General features: G+C 37.6%; 1 protein-coding gene and 1 non-coding gene across 3 annotated transcripts; one reads left to right on the top strand and one right to left on the bottom strand.

The window, feature by feature from the left end:
- Positions 1 to 1,259: 1,259 nt before the first annotated feature.
- On the bottom strand, positions 1,260 to 1,366 carry LOC133828078 (small nucleolar RNA R71). Its single transcript, XR_009890721.1, has one exon. It is a non-coding gene; the product is annotated as a small nucleolar RNA R71 (small nucleolar RNA).
- Positions 1,367 to 8,106: 6,740 nt separating this feature from the next.
- On the top strand, positions 8,107 to 11,748 carry LOC133824278 (NADH dehydrogenase [ubiquinone] 1 beta subcomplex subunit 7). Of its 2 annotated transcripts, none has more exons than XM_062257149.1 (2): positions 8,107 to 8,525; positions 11,534 to 11,748. In XM_062257149.1, exon 1 carries the CDS (start codon positions 8,209 to 8,211, stop codon positions 8,509 to 8,511), a length of 303 nt encoding a protein of 100 aa, XP_062113133.1. In that variant the 5' UTR covers positions 8,107 to 8,208; the 3' UTR covers positions 8,512 to 8,525; positions 11,534 to 11,748. The 2 variants fall into 2 exon arrangements, with proteins under 2 accessions (XP_062113133.1, XP_062113134.1); XM_062257150.1 differs by having other exon boundaries at positions 10,327 to 11,593.
- The last annotated feature ends 1,111 nt before the right edge of the window (positions 11,749 to 12,859 follow it).

Below are 12,859 nucleotides of genomic sequence, written 5' to 3'. Positions count from 1 at the left end.
ATAGATCGGTGAAGATTTTTGACTGACCAGTCAAGTGTCATGACCGACCAGTCATGTGCTTGTCCGCCCAGTCATGTGCTTGTCCGCCCAGTCAGGTGCTTGTCCGCCCAGTCAGGTGCTTGTCCGCCGAGCCAGTCATGTGCTTGTCCGACCAGCCAAGTGTTTGGCCGACTTGAAATGTGTTGGCCGACCAGTCAAGTGTTTGGTTGACCAGTGGAGTACTTTGCCCCTTCAATTTTCCTTCTAGGTGTGATGTGGACTGACTAAACAGAACAGGGCTACGCAAAAGATCCCAGTAACGACATCAACAAGAATCGGTCATACCTGCGCGAGAATCTCTCAGATTATCCCACAAAAGTAGTGTATTGTTGTATTTTGAATATTATTATTAATTAAATATAGTGAGAATAACAAAATATCCCGATTATGGGGGACTTCATTTGTACGATCCTGAACCTATAAATACAAGGCTCATGGCATCATAAAGAAGGGGGAATTTTCTTAGAGAATATTTGTATCTGGAGAGAAATACTGTATTCATTTCATCTGCACTAAAGAAACTCAGTTGACTCAGGTTCATCTGATCTTGAGTGTAGATCTATAATCATAACTCTAAGTAGACTAGGCTATTACCAACACATTGGGGCTGAACCACTATAAAAATTGTCTGTGTCGTATATTTCTCTTGAAGGTTTTTTGTCGTTTTGACGTCTACACGTCGTTGGCCAAAAATGCGGTCAACATTGGTATATGCGTGGAAGTAGAAAAAAGGAGCTCATACTGGTAGATATTGAAATTGAAATTGAAAAAAACGTACAGAAAGAGCCAAAAGATAAAGAAAAGGTTGGATTTTGCCATGGCTGAGAATTAAGGAAATGCTGCTAATATTAATAATATCCCAAATATTGCAAAAGTCTCAGTGGAACGAGGACCAAGGACGTTTAGAGACTATGTACTTCCTACTACCACAGGAGTGCATTCCTGCATCAAACACCCCACTATTGGTGCAGTCTATTGATCAATTTGGGAGGTTTCCCACAGAAGATCCAAATTTGCACATAGCCAATTTCCTGGAGTTATGTGCAACATTTAAGATGAATGGGGCGAGTGACGATGCGATTAGACTTAGATTATTCCCATTCTCTCTACGAGATCGGGCAAAGAGTTGGCTAATTTCACTGCAAGCTAATTATATCACAACATGGGAGGAGTTAGCCTAGAATTTCCTAGCAAAGTTTTTCCATCCAGCAAAAGCTGCAAAGTTGAGAGGGGAAATAAATAATTTCTACCAGACAGAAGGGGAATCATTGTATGATGCATGGGAAAGATTTAAAGAATTGTTAAGGAAGTGCCCACATCATGGTATAGAGATGTGGATGTTGGTCCATAATTTTTATAATGGGTTGAATGGTACTACTCGTACCATAATAGATGTTGCAGTAGGAGGTGCATTCATGAGCAAGAGTGCTAATGAGGTGTATGAATTGCTAGTGGAAATGGCAATGAATAACTACAAATGGCCAACTGAAATGGGACAAACTAAGAAGGTGGCTGGTATGATTGAATTAGATGCCATTACAATGCTTACAGCGCAAGTGGCAGCTTTAACGAAGCAGTTACAACAGAGCAACCTGTCAGCCCAAACCATGCAAGTTCAGAGTTTATGTGGGGCATGTGGGAATGCTCATCCATTAACTCAATGTCCTGCCATGGATATGAATAATATACCTATGGAACAAGTCCAAGCTATAAGAAATTTTCAAAGACCAACCAACAACCCATTTTCGATGTCATATAACCAAGGGTGGAGGAATCATCCTAACTTCTCTTGGATAAATAATCAAGTTGCACAACAGCCTTTCCCACAAAGTCAGCACCAATTTCCACCTCCACAGCCACAACCACATCAGCCAACACATATGAAACAACTTGAAGTATAGCCCAATGTATTGAACCAGTTCATGACAGAAACTGGGGCATCTATCAGAAGTTTGGATACTCAAATCGGGCAGTTGGCTACTTTGATGACTAACCATGCTCAAGAAAACTTTCCAAGCACTACTGACGTAAACCCAAAATAACTGTGTAATGCAATGTCCTTGAGGTGTGGCAAGGAGTTAAAAAAGCCAAAAGTGGCTGATAAGGAGAAGGAAGTGAGTGAGTCTAATGCTACTGAGAACTTAGAAAAGTAGTCAGAAATAAGTATAGATCACCATATAAAGATCCCATATCCTCAGAGGCTTCAAAAGAATAAGCTTGACAAGAAGTTTTTTAAATTTTTGGATATCTTTCGAAAGCTACACATTAATATCCTGTTTGCTGAGGCACTTGAACAAATGCCATGTTATGTGAAATTTATGAAAGAATTTTTTTCAAAGAAAATGAAGCTAGAAGATTATGAGACAGTGGCACTTACTGAGGAGTGCAACGCGATACTTCAGAAGAAACTACCTCCCAAGATTAAAGATCTTGGTAGTTTCAATATACCGTGTTCTATAGGGGTTCAGTAGAAATAAATGCTTTATGTGATTTAGGGGCCAATGTGAATCTAATGCCTCTATTAATATTTCAGAAGTTGAATTTGGGAGAAGCTAGGCCTACTGCCGTATCTTTGCAGATGGCAGATAGATCAGTCAAACATCCTCGTGGAGTGATTGAGGATGTATTGGTGAAAGTGGATAAATTCATCTTTCCTGCGTATTTTATTATTCTAGATATGGAGGAAGATGAAAATATTCCAATAATACTTGGAAGGTCATTCTTGGCTACCGGTAGGGCTTTGAATTATGTACAAAAGGGTGAGTTAAAGTTGCGAGTGCAAAAAGATGAGGTAATATTTAATGGTTTTGCAGCAATGAAAATTCCAACTTGTTGTAGAGTTGAAGTGGTAAAACAAGGAGAGAACAAGTTGGAATTCTCTAACAAAAGATCAATGGTTCAATGTGGTGTTTGAACAGTTCATCAGCGCGTGAAAAATATCTTTAGTGGGAAAGCTCGAATGTTACATGAGCGGTGGAAAGTTCCAGCAATCTATAATCACAAGAAACGAGGGCTAACTCATGATACTATGGCTCTCAAGGATGTGAGGGGAGGACTTGATCTAAGTTGAATATGAAGGAAAACAAGCGACCAACTAAATGACGTCAACGACAACGCATTTGGAGGCATTACAATCTTTTATTTGCAATTTTTTATTAGTTTTATTTAAGTTTTGGATTATGAACACTTTAATTTTAGTATTTTGTTTATTTATTTTTATTTGATTTAAACTTCTATTAAATATGAGACTAATTTGAGTTGCAGCGCTACTTCGGGCCAAGGCAAAAAAATTCCTTTCCCCATTTTCGATTCACCATCTTGATCCGTATCATTTTAAGTAGTATGAGGTGTCAGGTAAGATTCTTTTTCTTTAGCTTTTATTTAAACATTGGGGACAATGTTTAGGTTAAGTTTGGGGGAAGAGATTTATTGTTTTGTATATGTTATGTTATTTTGTTTGTGTTGTGTTGTGTTTGTTATGTGTTGTCTAGGTTGTTTAGGATGTTAGTTGAATCAAGTTGACAATGATTAGTCAATGATAATATGATTGAATGATGTGCTGTATAAATTGAATGGGAATGAAGCTATAAAAATCTATGTGCTTGGTTGAATAGTTCTTTCCATTTTTACTTTGTCTACTTAAATAATTGAGAGCTTAATCATGATTTTTAATAAATTTTGTGTAATTGAAATTTTTTTATGCTTGCGGAATGTTAAAAAGAAAAATTATGAAAATGTTGTTATCCTAGAACTTGTTTGCTTGCTATTTGGGACGAAATCCTAGATGATGCATGCTTAGGAAGATGATTTAGGCAATTCTTTGGAACGTTTATGCCTTTCAAGCTAACATTTATTATTTAAACCTTAGTGTTATCCCAAAATTTGAAAATGATGATGTGGCAATAAAATTGACAAGTGGCATGGATTAGTTGGGTGATCTAGCTTAGCAGTAGCCCAATACATCAGTGAAGAGTTTGGACTGCTTGAGAGATGTCATAACCAAGCCAAATGCACCCGAGGAGAATGCTTGGGCTAAGGTGTGCCCGGTCGGACCTTGGTCCAAGGATAGCAATCCAAGGGGTCCGGTCGGACCTTAGTCCGAGGAGTCCAAGTGGTGTGCTTGGACCTTAGTCTGAGGAATTCCCTAAGAGATGGGCTCGGACCCTAGTCCGAGGAGAGGCCATAAGGGGTCCGGTCGGACCTTCATCCGAGGAGGGGCACAAGTGATGTGCTCGGACCTTGGTCCGAGGAAGGCACTCCAAGAGGTCCGGTCGGACCATGTCCGAGGAGAAGCCCCATGCATGGCTCGGACCTTGGTCCGAGGAGAGCCAAGGAGAGGGTGGCTCGGACCTTGGTCCGAGGAGCACCCATGAGGGGTGGTCGGACCTTGGTCCGAGGAGAACCTAGAGGTATGGTCGGACTTTAGTCCGAGGAGACCCCAAGGATGTGGTCCGAGGTGAGCCCAAAAGGTGTCTGGTTGGATTTTGGTCCAAAGAGAGTCTAAGGGGTATGGTCCGTATGCAGGTGTTCAGCATGCATATGTCCGACCAGAAGAAGATATTCATCAAACAAATGGACCAGACTACGTCAAATTCCCAGAAACGGCTTCAGTAAGAATCAGTCTGGGCATCGCGGGAATCTCTCATTCCTCACTTGAATTGAGGAATCTGTTGTATTTTGAATATTTTGTGTAATTTAAATATAATATGAGTAATAAAATATCTCGATCCTAGGGGGATATTAGTTTAGGATCCCAAGCCTATAAATAGAGGGTTGATGGGATCAGAAAAGGACTTTTTTTGGCAATTTGAGATTTGGTCTGAGTTCTAGAGAGAGAATGTGTGTTTTCCTTGAGAGAGAACCATTTTTGTATTCCTGAAAATTTACACTGAAGAAACTCAGTTGACACTGGTTCATCTGATCTTGAGTGTAGATAAAGTAATAAAATCTCTAAGTGGATTAGGCTATTACCGACTGAACGGGGCTGAACCACTATAAAATCTTGTGTGTTATTTACTTTTCTTGATTAAACTATCTATGTCGTTTAAATTCTCTTGAAGGTTTGTCGTTATTGACGTTCTCACGTCGTTGGCTAAAAACACAGTCAACACTTAGTTACCCAATTTTTGAGCCTAATTTGATTCTTTTTGTTTGACACTTATTTTGAGCTTATTTAAAACTTTGTTATTATTCCTTCCCTTTGATATACCATAAGCATATGAAAAGTGAGTGAGGGATGGTTTGTAATGGGGTTTATATTAGGAAATTTGTGTCGATAGAAAAAGAAAAATTGAGAGAGAAAGAAAGAAAAAAATATAATAAAAATGAACTATACTCCAATTGAAAATACAAAGATATAAGTTTGGGGGAGTGGAGTATCTAGAGAAAAAATAATTAAAAAAAAAAGCATGTTTATGAATTCTCTCTCAAAAGAAGAAAGAATGGGAAATTTGGGATTGCTTTTGGGTTTGTAAGTTTGTCATAAGATTGGATTGTTTGGTTTGTATACTTATGGTATACTTTAGCCTAAATGATTTTTTTCATTTGCCTTTACCTAAGTCATTCAATTATAAGCTATGAAAGTCCTACTAATTTATGAGCATGTGTTTTCTACATTAGTGGAGATTAGTAAGTATAGCAAGCTTATGGGATAATGATATTAATTGATTGTAATGAAAAAAAAAAAATTGGTGAGCATGAATTGAATCGAATACATTTTATTTTTTAATCATAATTTTGAGAGCTTTTATTTTTTGTTTGGACTTAAGTGAATTGGAAGAATGTTTTGTTTGGACTTAAGTGAATTGGAAGAGTGTTTGAATTGAATGAGTTAATTATTGAGGAATCAGATGCCTTCGTAACGACCTTCAATCGTCTATCGATTGACCGTAGGGGATTCTGTTTGTCTCCCCTAGACCCTAAGGTTGGAATTGAAAGTTTATTTCTAAAAAATAGGAAAATTTTAATATTAATACATCATAATGATATGTGCACCAAAATTATACATCAAAATATTTGATCAACTGATGTGGCAGTTTCATTTAACTAATCAAATTTATTTCAGGTGGGACCTACTGAAGAGGCAAATTTATTTAAAAAACAGTGTCACCTCAGTTGGTGTATAATTTCGGTGCACATATCATTATTCTTTATTGATAGAGTGTATACCTAATGAATAAATTATGTATTAATATTAAAAACTTTCCAATTTTAATATATCTCTTGATGCCAATCACATCCCACTCGAATATTTTGATACAATATCAATTGTATCGGGATGCACTCTTCGAGTCAGTGCCAAACTCCAAATTGAACTGAAGTTCTACTATCTTATTTCCATCCTCCAAATAGCTACACCATTACATATTTATAAACTTTTACACCACTTACAAATTACTAATAAGCCCCTATAGTATTTTCATAGTCTAACACTTTCCCACCCTTCAAAATCACCTTGTCCTCGAGGTGGTAAAACTGAAAAATAAAACTAAAAACATGCCCAACCATAGAAAGGTAAAATCTAATTACACCCCATTTATTTTTGTTTTGGTCCATTTTAGCAAGCCCAAGCCCAAACTCAATAAGACTTCTAGGTAACACGTGGGTCTTCTTCTCCACATGACTAGCCGCCACTGGAACCTTGAAGCAACTCAACTCCTGAAATTGAAGTAATGATGCTAATTCCTTTGTAGATTCCATCAACTTTCTTCTTGATTTCTCTGTAACATATACACATATGCGTAGATATATGTATATATATATATATTTCTTCTTCTACAGCAAACTCATGAGATACCATATCAAGGATGAGTCGTCGCTGCTCCTCCGACTTGCTACCGCGATTCGGCGTGACCAAGCTTCTCTCCGACCGTCCATAATCACTCTGTTTCGTCCATCGTCGTCAAACTCTGTTACCCCGGCAAGCTCCACTTTCCTTCCCTCTAATAATTTTCGAATGAGTTTGACATTTTTGCTTGGAAACTCTGAACGATGAACTCGACCAGATCCGTGCCAGATCTGGTTCGAATCACGAACAACGAAGACAATGTCGGAGCTAACATCGGTCATTGGAGCTAAGATCATCTTCCTCGGCGTTGGTGTTCCTCGAGCTTCATTCATGGCTGCAGATCTAGGATCTACAATGTCCAATGAAGCCACAATCGTCTTCTTCGCCTTCAGTGCTCTGCAAGCTGTCATCAACGTAGATCGGATTGGAATCAGTTGCGATCTACATAGATCGACACCACGATCTGGAGGCAACGAAATCGTTGGATCTAAAACCTCTAACGAAGCCAGAGGTGTCTTCTCCGATGTCGGTGATCTGCAAACTGCCGTCATCGCCACAGATCGTACTGGAATCGATTGCGATCTACCTGGATCGGATCCATTAGAAATGTTGCTACAGACGAGATCAAGAGGCATCTCCAATTGCTTCGTGTTGCTGACCGATTCAACCTTCGGCGAAGTAGGCAGTGCCGGACTTGAGGGAGCCATCGATGTCTCTGTTGATGAGCAATATCTCTCAACTCTAGCATCTAATTCCTCTTTGAGATGCACTTTTATTGCCTTCGGTTGAGCATCGAAGAATTGATCCATGCGCAATTCTATGGATTTCAGTATGGCTCTCGCGAATTCATAAAGCTCTTCGTCAGTCATTTTGCGGGGCTCTCAATGAAATTCTCTCAATGAAAGCACTAATTGATACAATATCAATTGTATCGGGATGCACTCTTCGAGTCAGTGCCAAACTCCAAATTGAACCGAAGTTCTACTATCTCATTTCCATCCTCCAAATAGCTACACCACTACATATTTATAGGCTTTTACACCACTTACAAATTACTAATAAGCCCCTATAGTATTTTCATAGTCTAACATATTTATTACCGATTGTTTTGCTATGTTATGCATTTTTTTAAAAGTGCCATTTTTAAAAAAGACGCCTAGAATTGAGTCATTTTATTAAGAGCCCATTACGCCAATATGGGCCACCACGATTGGGTCCATTGACGGCCTGTTCCTAACAAGCCCAACTCGTTATATTCTCGTGAGATTTTGGGACCGAGCTTGACAAATACAGTGGCCAGGGAAGAAGAAGACGAAGACGAAGACGAAAGTCTAGTTCAGAGACAAGAACGAAAGCTAGAGAGAGAGAGAGCGTGCGAGGCCATGGAGGTGGAGGGTTCTTCGAAGAAGATGATAGCGACTCAGGCTGAGATGGTTGAGGCGAGGGTTCCTCTAGCGTACAGAGACCAGTGTGCCCACTTGCTGATCCCTCTCAACAAGTGCCGTCAAGCCGAGTTCTTCCTCCCATGGAAGTGCGAGAACGAGAGACACTCATATGAGAAGTGCGAATACGAGCTCGTCATGGAGAGAATGCTTCAGATGCAGAAGATCCGAGAAAAAGAGGCCAAATTGAAGCAGGGACAGAAGCAGGGCATTCCTCTCATTCCCAACACTGCTAATGCTTAGCCCAAAAAATTATGGTTCGTTCCTCTACTTTTTATCTTCTTTGATAATCAATTTCAATCTATTGCTATTCCATTTTCAATACATTGTCTGTGATTGATTGCACTCGTAATCTATGAGTTTTACGATTTGGGTATCTTTCTATGACCTAGGATTCGATTCTGATTCTCTTCAGTAGTTTTTTTTCGGTATATTGGTTATCTTTCCTTTGGGTTTTAATTAAATTAGGGATTAATTCGATGGATGTCGGAGTTATGTTCGTTTGGGATTTATATTTGGTAAAAGGGGTTTTCCTGAACATTTTAAGTTTATGAGCTACATTAGACATCTAGTTTTCTTTTGCAAGTGTAGTGCTTTTCACTTATCTTACATATATGGTGACAGCATATGGTTTAACAGCTATTGTCATTGTCAATGTCGAGCCATAATTTGTTATGGGATTCAGGAAATAGGCTGCATTTTTTAAATCTGAATTTTCTTTGAATTTCATTGGATTGGATTCTTAATTACGCGTCCTAAATTAGTACACATGATATAATTTTTTTCTCTGGCATGAAGTGTCACGAGACTCACTGAACTATACTCAGCGATAAGTTTAATCAAATACTTTTGTGTAACTTTGATCAGTGGTTTTTCGCTAATAGAGATTGATTTTATTTATTTTAATTTGCCCTCGTTCTCAAGTTAAAATCGATACCTTAAGATACATGGATGTTTGACTTTGTTTGTATAATTGTTTGCTTTTAGCAATAATTCTCTTTACTGGTGAACTCTTAACTAATTTTTGCCTGGTTTACAGGTGAACTTCTAACTAATTTTTGTCTGGTTTACAATTTTCATCTTTATTTGATATCCATTTGTTGTAAATTCCTTGATAATCGTAGTTAAGTAGACTATGGGAACTGTTTTTTCCAGTTTTAAACTTTTAGCTTGTTTCCATTGGTATTCTACACATGTGATGGGGGATAGATTAGATGGACCATAAGTATATTAAAACTATAGATTCATGATCAGAGAATCTATTAGCAAACAATTTTGGGAGGCGTGTCTTTATTTAGTGAGGGTTTCTGGGATGTTGTTTTGTTAGCTGTTAAATTTCTTTGAAATAAAGCTATTTCTATGTCTTTACTTCCTGAACTTGAGGTTCCATAAAGATGCTATCTTGGATGTTCTCTTAAACTTTTTATGAAGAATGAAACAAGATTTCTGATTCATGTGCAATGTAAGTTCTGTAAATTCATGTATAGGGTATTGTTCATTGAGAATCAGCACAATAAAAGGCAGATTCCAGCCATATTCACTTTTGTTAATTGAATATCATTGAAGTTAATAGCTATATTGTTTTAAGTTCTATTTTTAAATTATGCTATGTGATATAGAACCCTTATGCAAAGGAATTAGGCTTTGTTAGGTAATAAGGTAGATGTTTAGTCATTAAGATGCAAACTTTTGGCAAAGGTTTTGGATAAACTGAATTAATGAGTACACCTATTAAAAGGTGTTGCTTACTTAAGAAACACATGCAATACGGGTTGAAGGAGTGATAAGAGAAGTTGTATTCTCTGGTGTTGTCGGTGCCTTTTCACTCTAATGAAATTTCAAAAGAAGGGAAGTAATAACGATATATCCTTTGACTATAAACTCATGTTATGATATATGATCAGCATGCTGCGGGGGAACTTAAATACACCCAACCACCCCCACAAAAAATAAATAAATAGCCCCCCTCACAATGCATTTTGTGGACCATATTAAATTAGGCTGAAGGGACAAGGTTTAGCATTTTAATCTTTCTTCTGATTTTTTCTCTAATTGCAGATGTTGTGGATTTGTTGTGAAGTTAAATTTATCATACTTAATTTCCCCAACTAGAGAAGAGATCTTGGTGGAATTGCAATCTATGAAATTGAGCACAATTTTGCTAAGAAATAGACCACATGTTTCTCTAGAAGTTTTGCTTTTAAATGTAATTAGTAAATCAAATGTTGTAGAAATGTAATAGGAATGATGTTTGGGTAGATAAACTATATACAAACATTGTAAATTTGTAATCAATTGAGAACTTTTGTGCTGCATTGCATATAACTGTCATGTGATGGGGGAAAATATGGGAATTTAAGAGATCTTGTGGTAGGAGCCTGTAGGTAACTGTGATTTTACTTGAACCAAAATCTAGTTGGTTTCTCTCAGAATTAAGTATTGTTTTTATTACTGGCAGGCACATAAAAACTCTTGATATAAATTTTGATTTATGGCATAACTTAGATGAATGAGAGACTTTGGACTTTATTTGAGGACTTTGGTTTTAAAGTTGTAAGTTCCATTCAATAGGTGTGGTCCATGAATACTTCTTTTGTATCCAAATGCTGATCTTTCTTCAGTTCTTTTATTTGGTGAATCATCTTCTTGGGATTCTGCGTGAACTTTAGCTAATGAAAGTTGAATACCCTAGATTTGCTTGGATGGATAGGATGATGCTATATGATCTTCATCTTCTTTGTGTTTGTATTATATGCAAGTTTGTTGAAGATTAGTGCGATCTATTGTTTTTACACTATAGAAGTTACTTTTCCAGTTTTACTGACTTTATTATGTAAAAGCAAGCTTTGCACAGTGATGGCTATATCTTCTTTATTCCATCTGTTTTTCGGATTTAGATTACAGATTGCATATCTTCTATTAAATGCTGTATCTTTTATTCTCACAAAATAGGGCTTAACTACTGTTGTGTGTGTCTCTATCTTACCTTAAAAGTCATAACTTAATATTTTGGTTCACTCATGCATGCATTTGTTAAAAGAGTTGTATGTCCACCCTGTTGAATTATTCGATGGTAATGGTTCAGATGGAGTAGTTCATATGTCCACCCTCTCTAATTCGTCTAAAACGAGTTTTTCGGGACACTAGATTTATTTTTGTGAAACAATAATGTTCTTGTTGAATGTTTTTTCATATTCTTTTAAATAGTGGGTTTTTTATTGCTATTTTCCACTCATGCCTGCAATGCTGGATTGGTTTTTTGCAGGGTACTTCTTATTTGGTGAGATGTGAATGGTTTGATGATTTTCATTGCTATTAATGGGAATTGGTTTTCAAAAAGACAAATGTATCAAATCAAAACTCAGTTATGTTTCTGTCTTGTTCTTTTCCCAATTCTGTTCTCAATATATTGGAATAAAATTCCTTCTTAACATTGATGTTCTAACTTTATCCCCGAAGAGAGTTTTGTACTTGATGATCTCTCCTTTAGTTGCATCTTTTTTCCCAATAAAATAAATTCCAACCATGAAAAAGAAAAATAAAAATGCCAAACTCACTACATCCGAAACAATTGTATCAAAGTACTATGTATGTGTGTGCACCAATTGTCCAAGTCAGTCATTTGATCTCGGTGGAAGTAAACTAGTAGTCCAAATTAGTGCTGTGCATTTTGTAATTTGCTTCTCCAAGATCATCTGACTTGGTTTAGTCTTGTCTTGTCCATATACGTGATGTTTATCAACTAATCATATGAAAAAGAAAAATTATTAGTTTCGCAATTTGGACTAGTACAAAATGGTGTGCTACGCATTCGTACTAATTTTCTAAATACTATTCCCAGCCCAAGCACAAATAAAGGTCACGACCGTTATGCCCTCTCAATAGTAATATTGACTGAACAATATGTATTTGGGCTTTTCTTATGATTTTTAGTTGATATAGCTTTTATGCCATCGCTATACAAAAATATAGAAATTATGTTTTTCTTAGAAAAAAAATAAAGTATGGGCACAATTACTAGCTAACTAAAAATATGCATGCTAAATTTAAAACTAAAGCACATCAACCAAATAAGAGTACTATTGTAAATTAACATTCCACTATTCTCTTTCTCAAACTCCAGCAACACAAATCATTTCTCTCTCCAAACCCAACCGCACGGTTCTCTCTCTCCCACCATTCTTCTCTTTCCTTTTGCCCTAACTACCACCTCCCTTGTCTTCCACTCGCCTGTCTCACCATCCCCACTTTCATCTCCGGCCACCCACCCTTACCACCTACGATTCACCTTAGGCGCGCATCTCTGCGAAACCCAGCCCCAATCCGTGCATCTCTGCGCGATTCCATTCGCAAGCCCCCAAATCCAAAACGACAAGGCTAGACTAAGGCGAGGGAGAAGGGTGGTGCCTGGGCTGAGTGCGATCTATGGTGCTCAAAGCTGCACAAAACGACAAGGATGATCGGGGTTGCGACGGGGTTCTACGTGCAGGGGATAAGGGGTTTTGGTGGTGGTTGGAGGCGAGGGAGGAGGGTGGTTCGTGGTCAAATCTGTTTTTTTTTTCTTTCTTAAGGATTGTGGTAATTGTTTACC

This window comes from Humulus lupulus, chromosome 3 (assembly GCF_963169125.1).
Source record: "Humulus lupulus chromosome 3, drHumLupu1.1, whole genome shotgun sequence".
In the NCBI taxonomy this organism is placed as follows: domain Eukaryota; kingdom Viridiplantae; phylum Streptophyta; class Magnoliopsida; order Rosales; family Cannabaceae; genus Humulus; species Humulus lupulus.
This window is presented reverse-complemented; position numbering and strand designations above follow the sequence as displayed.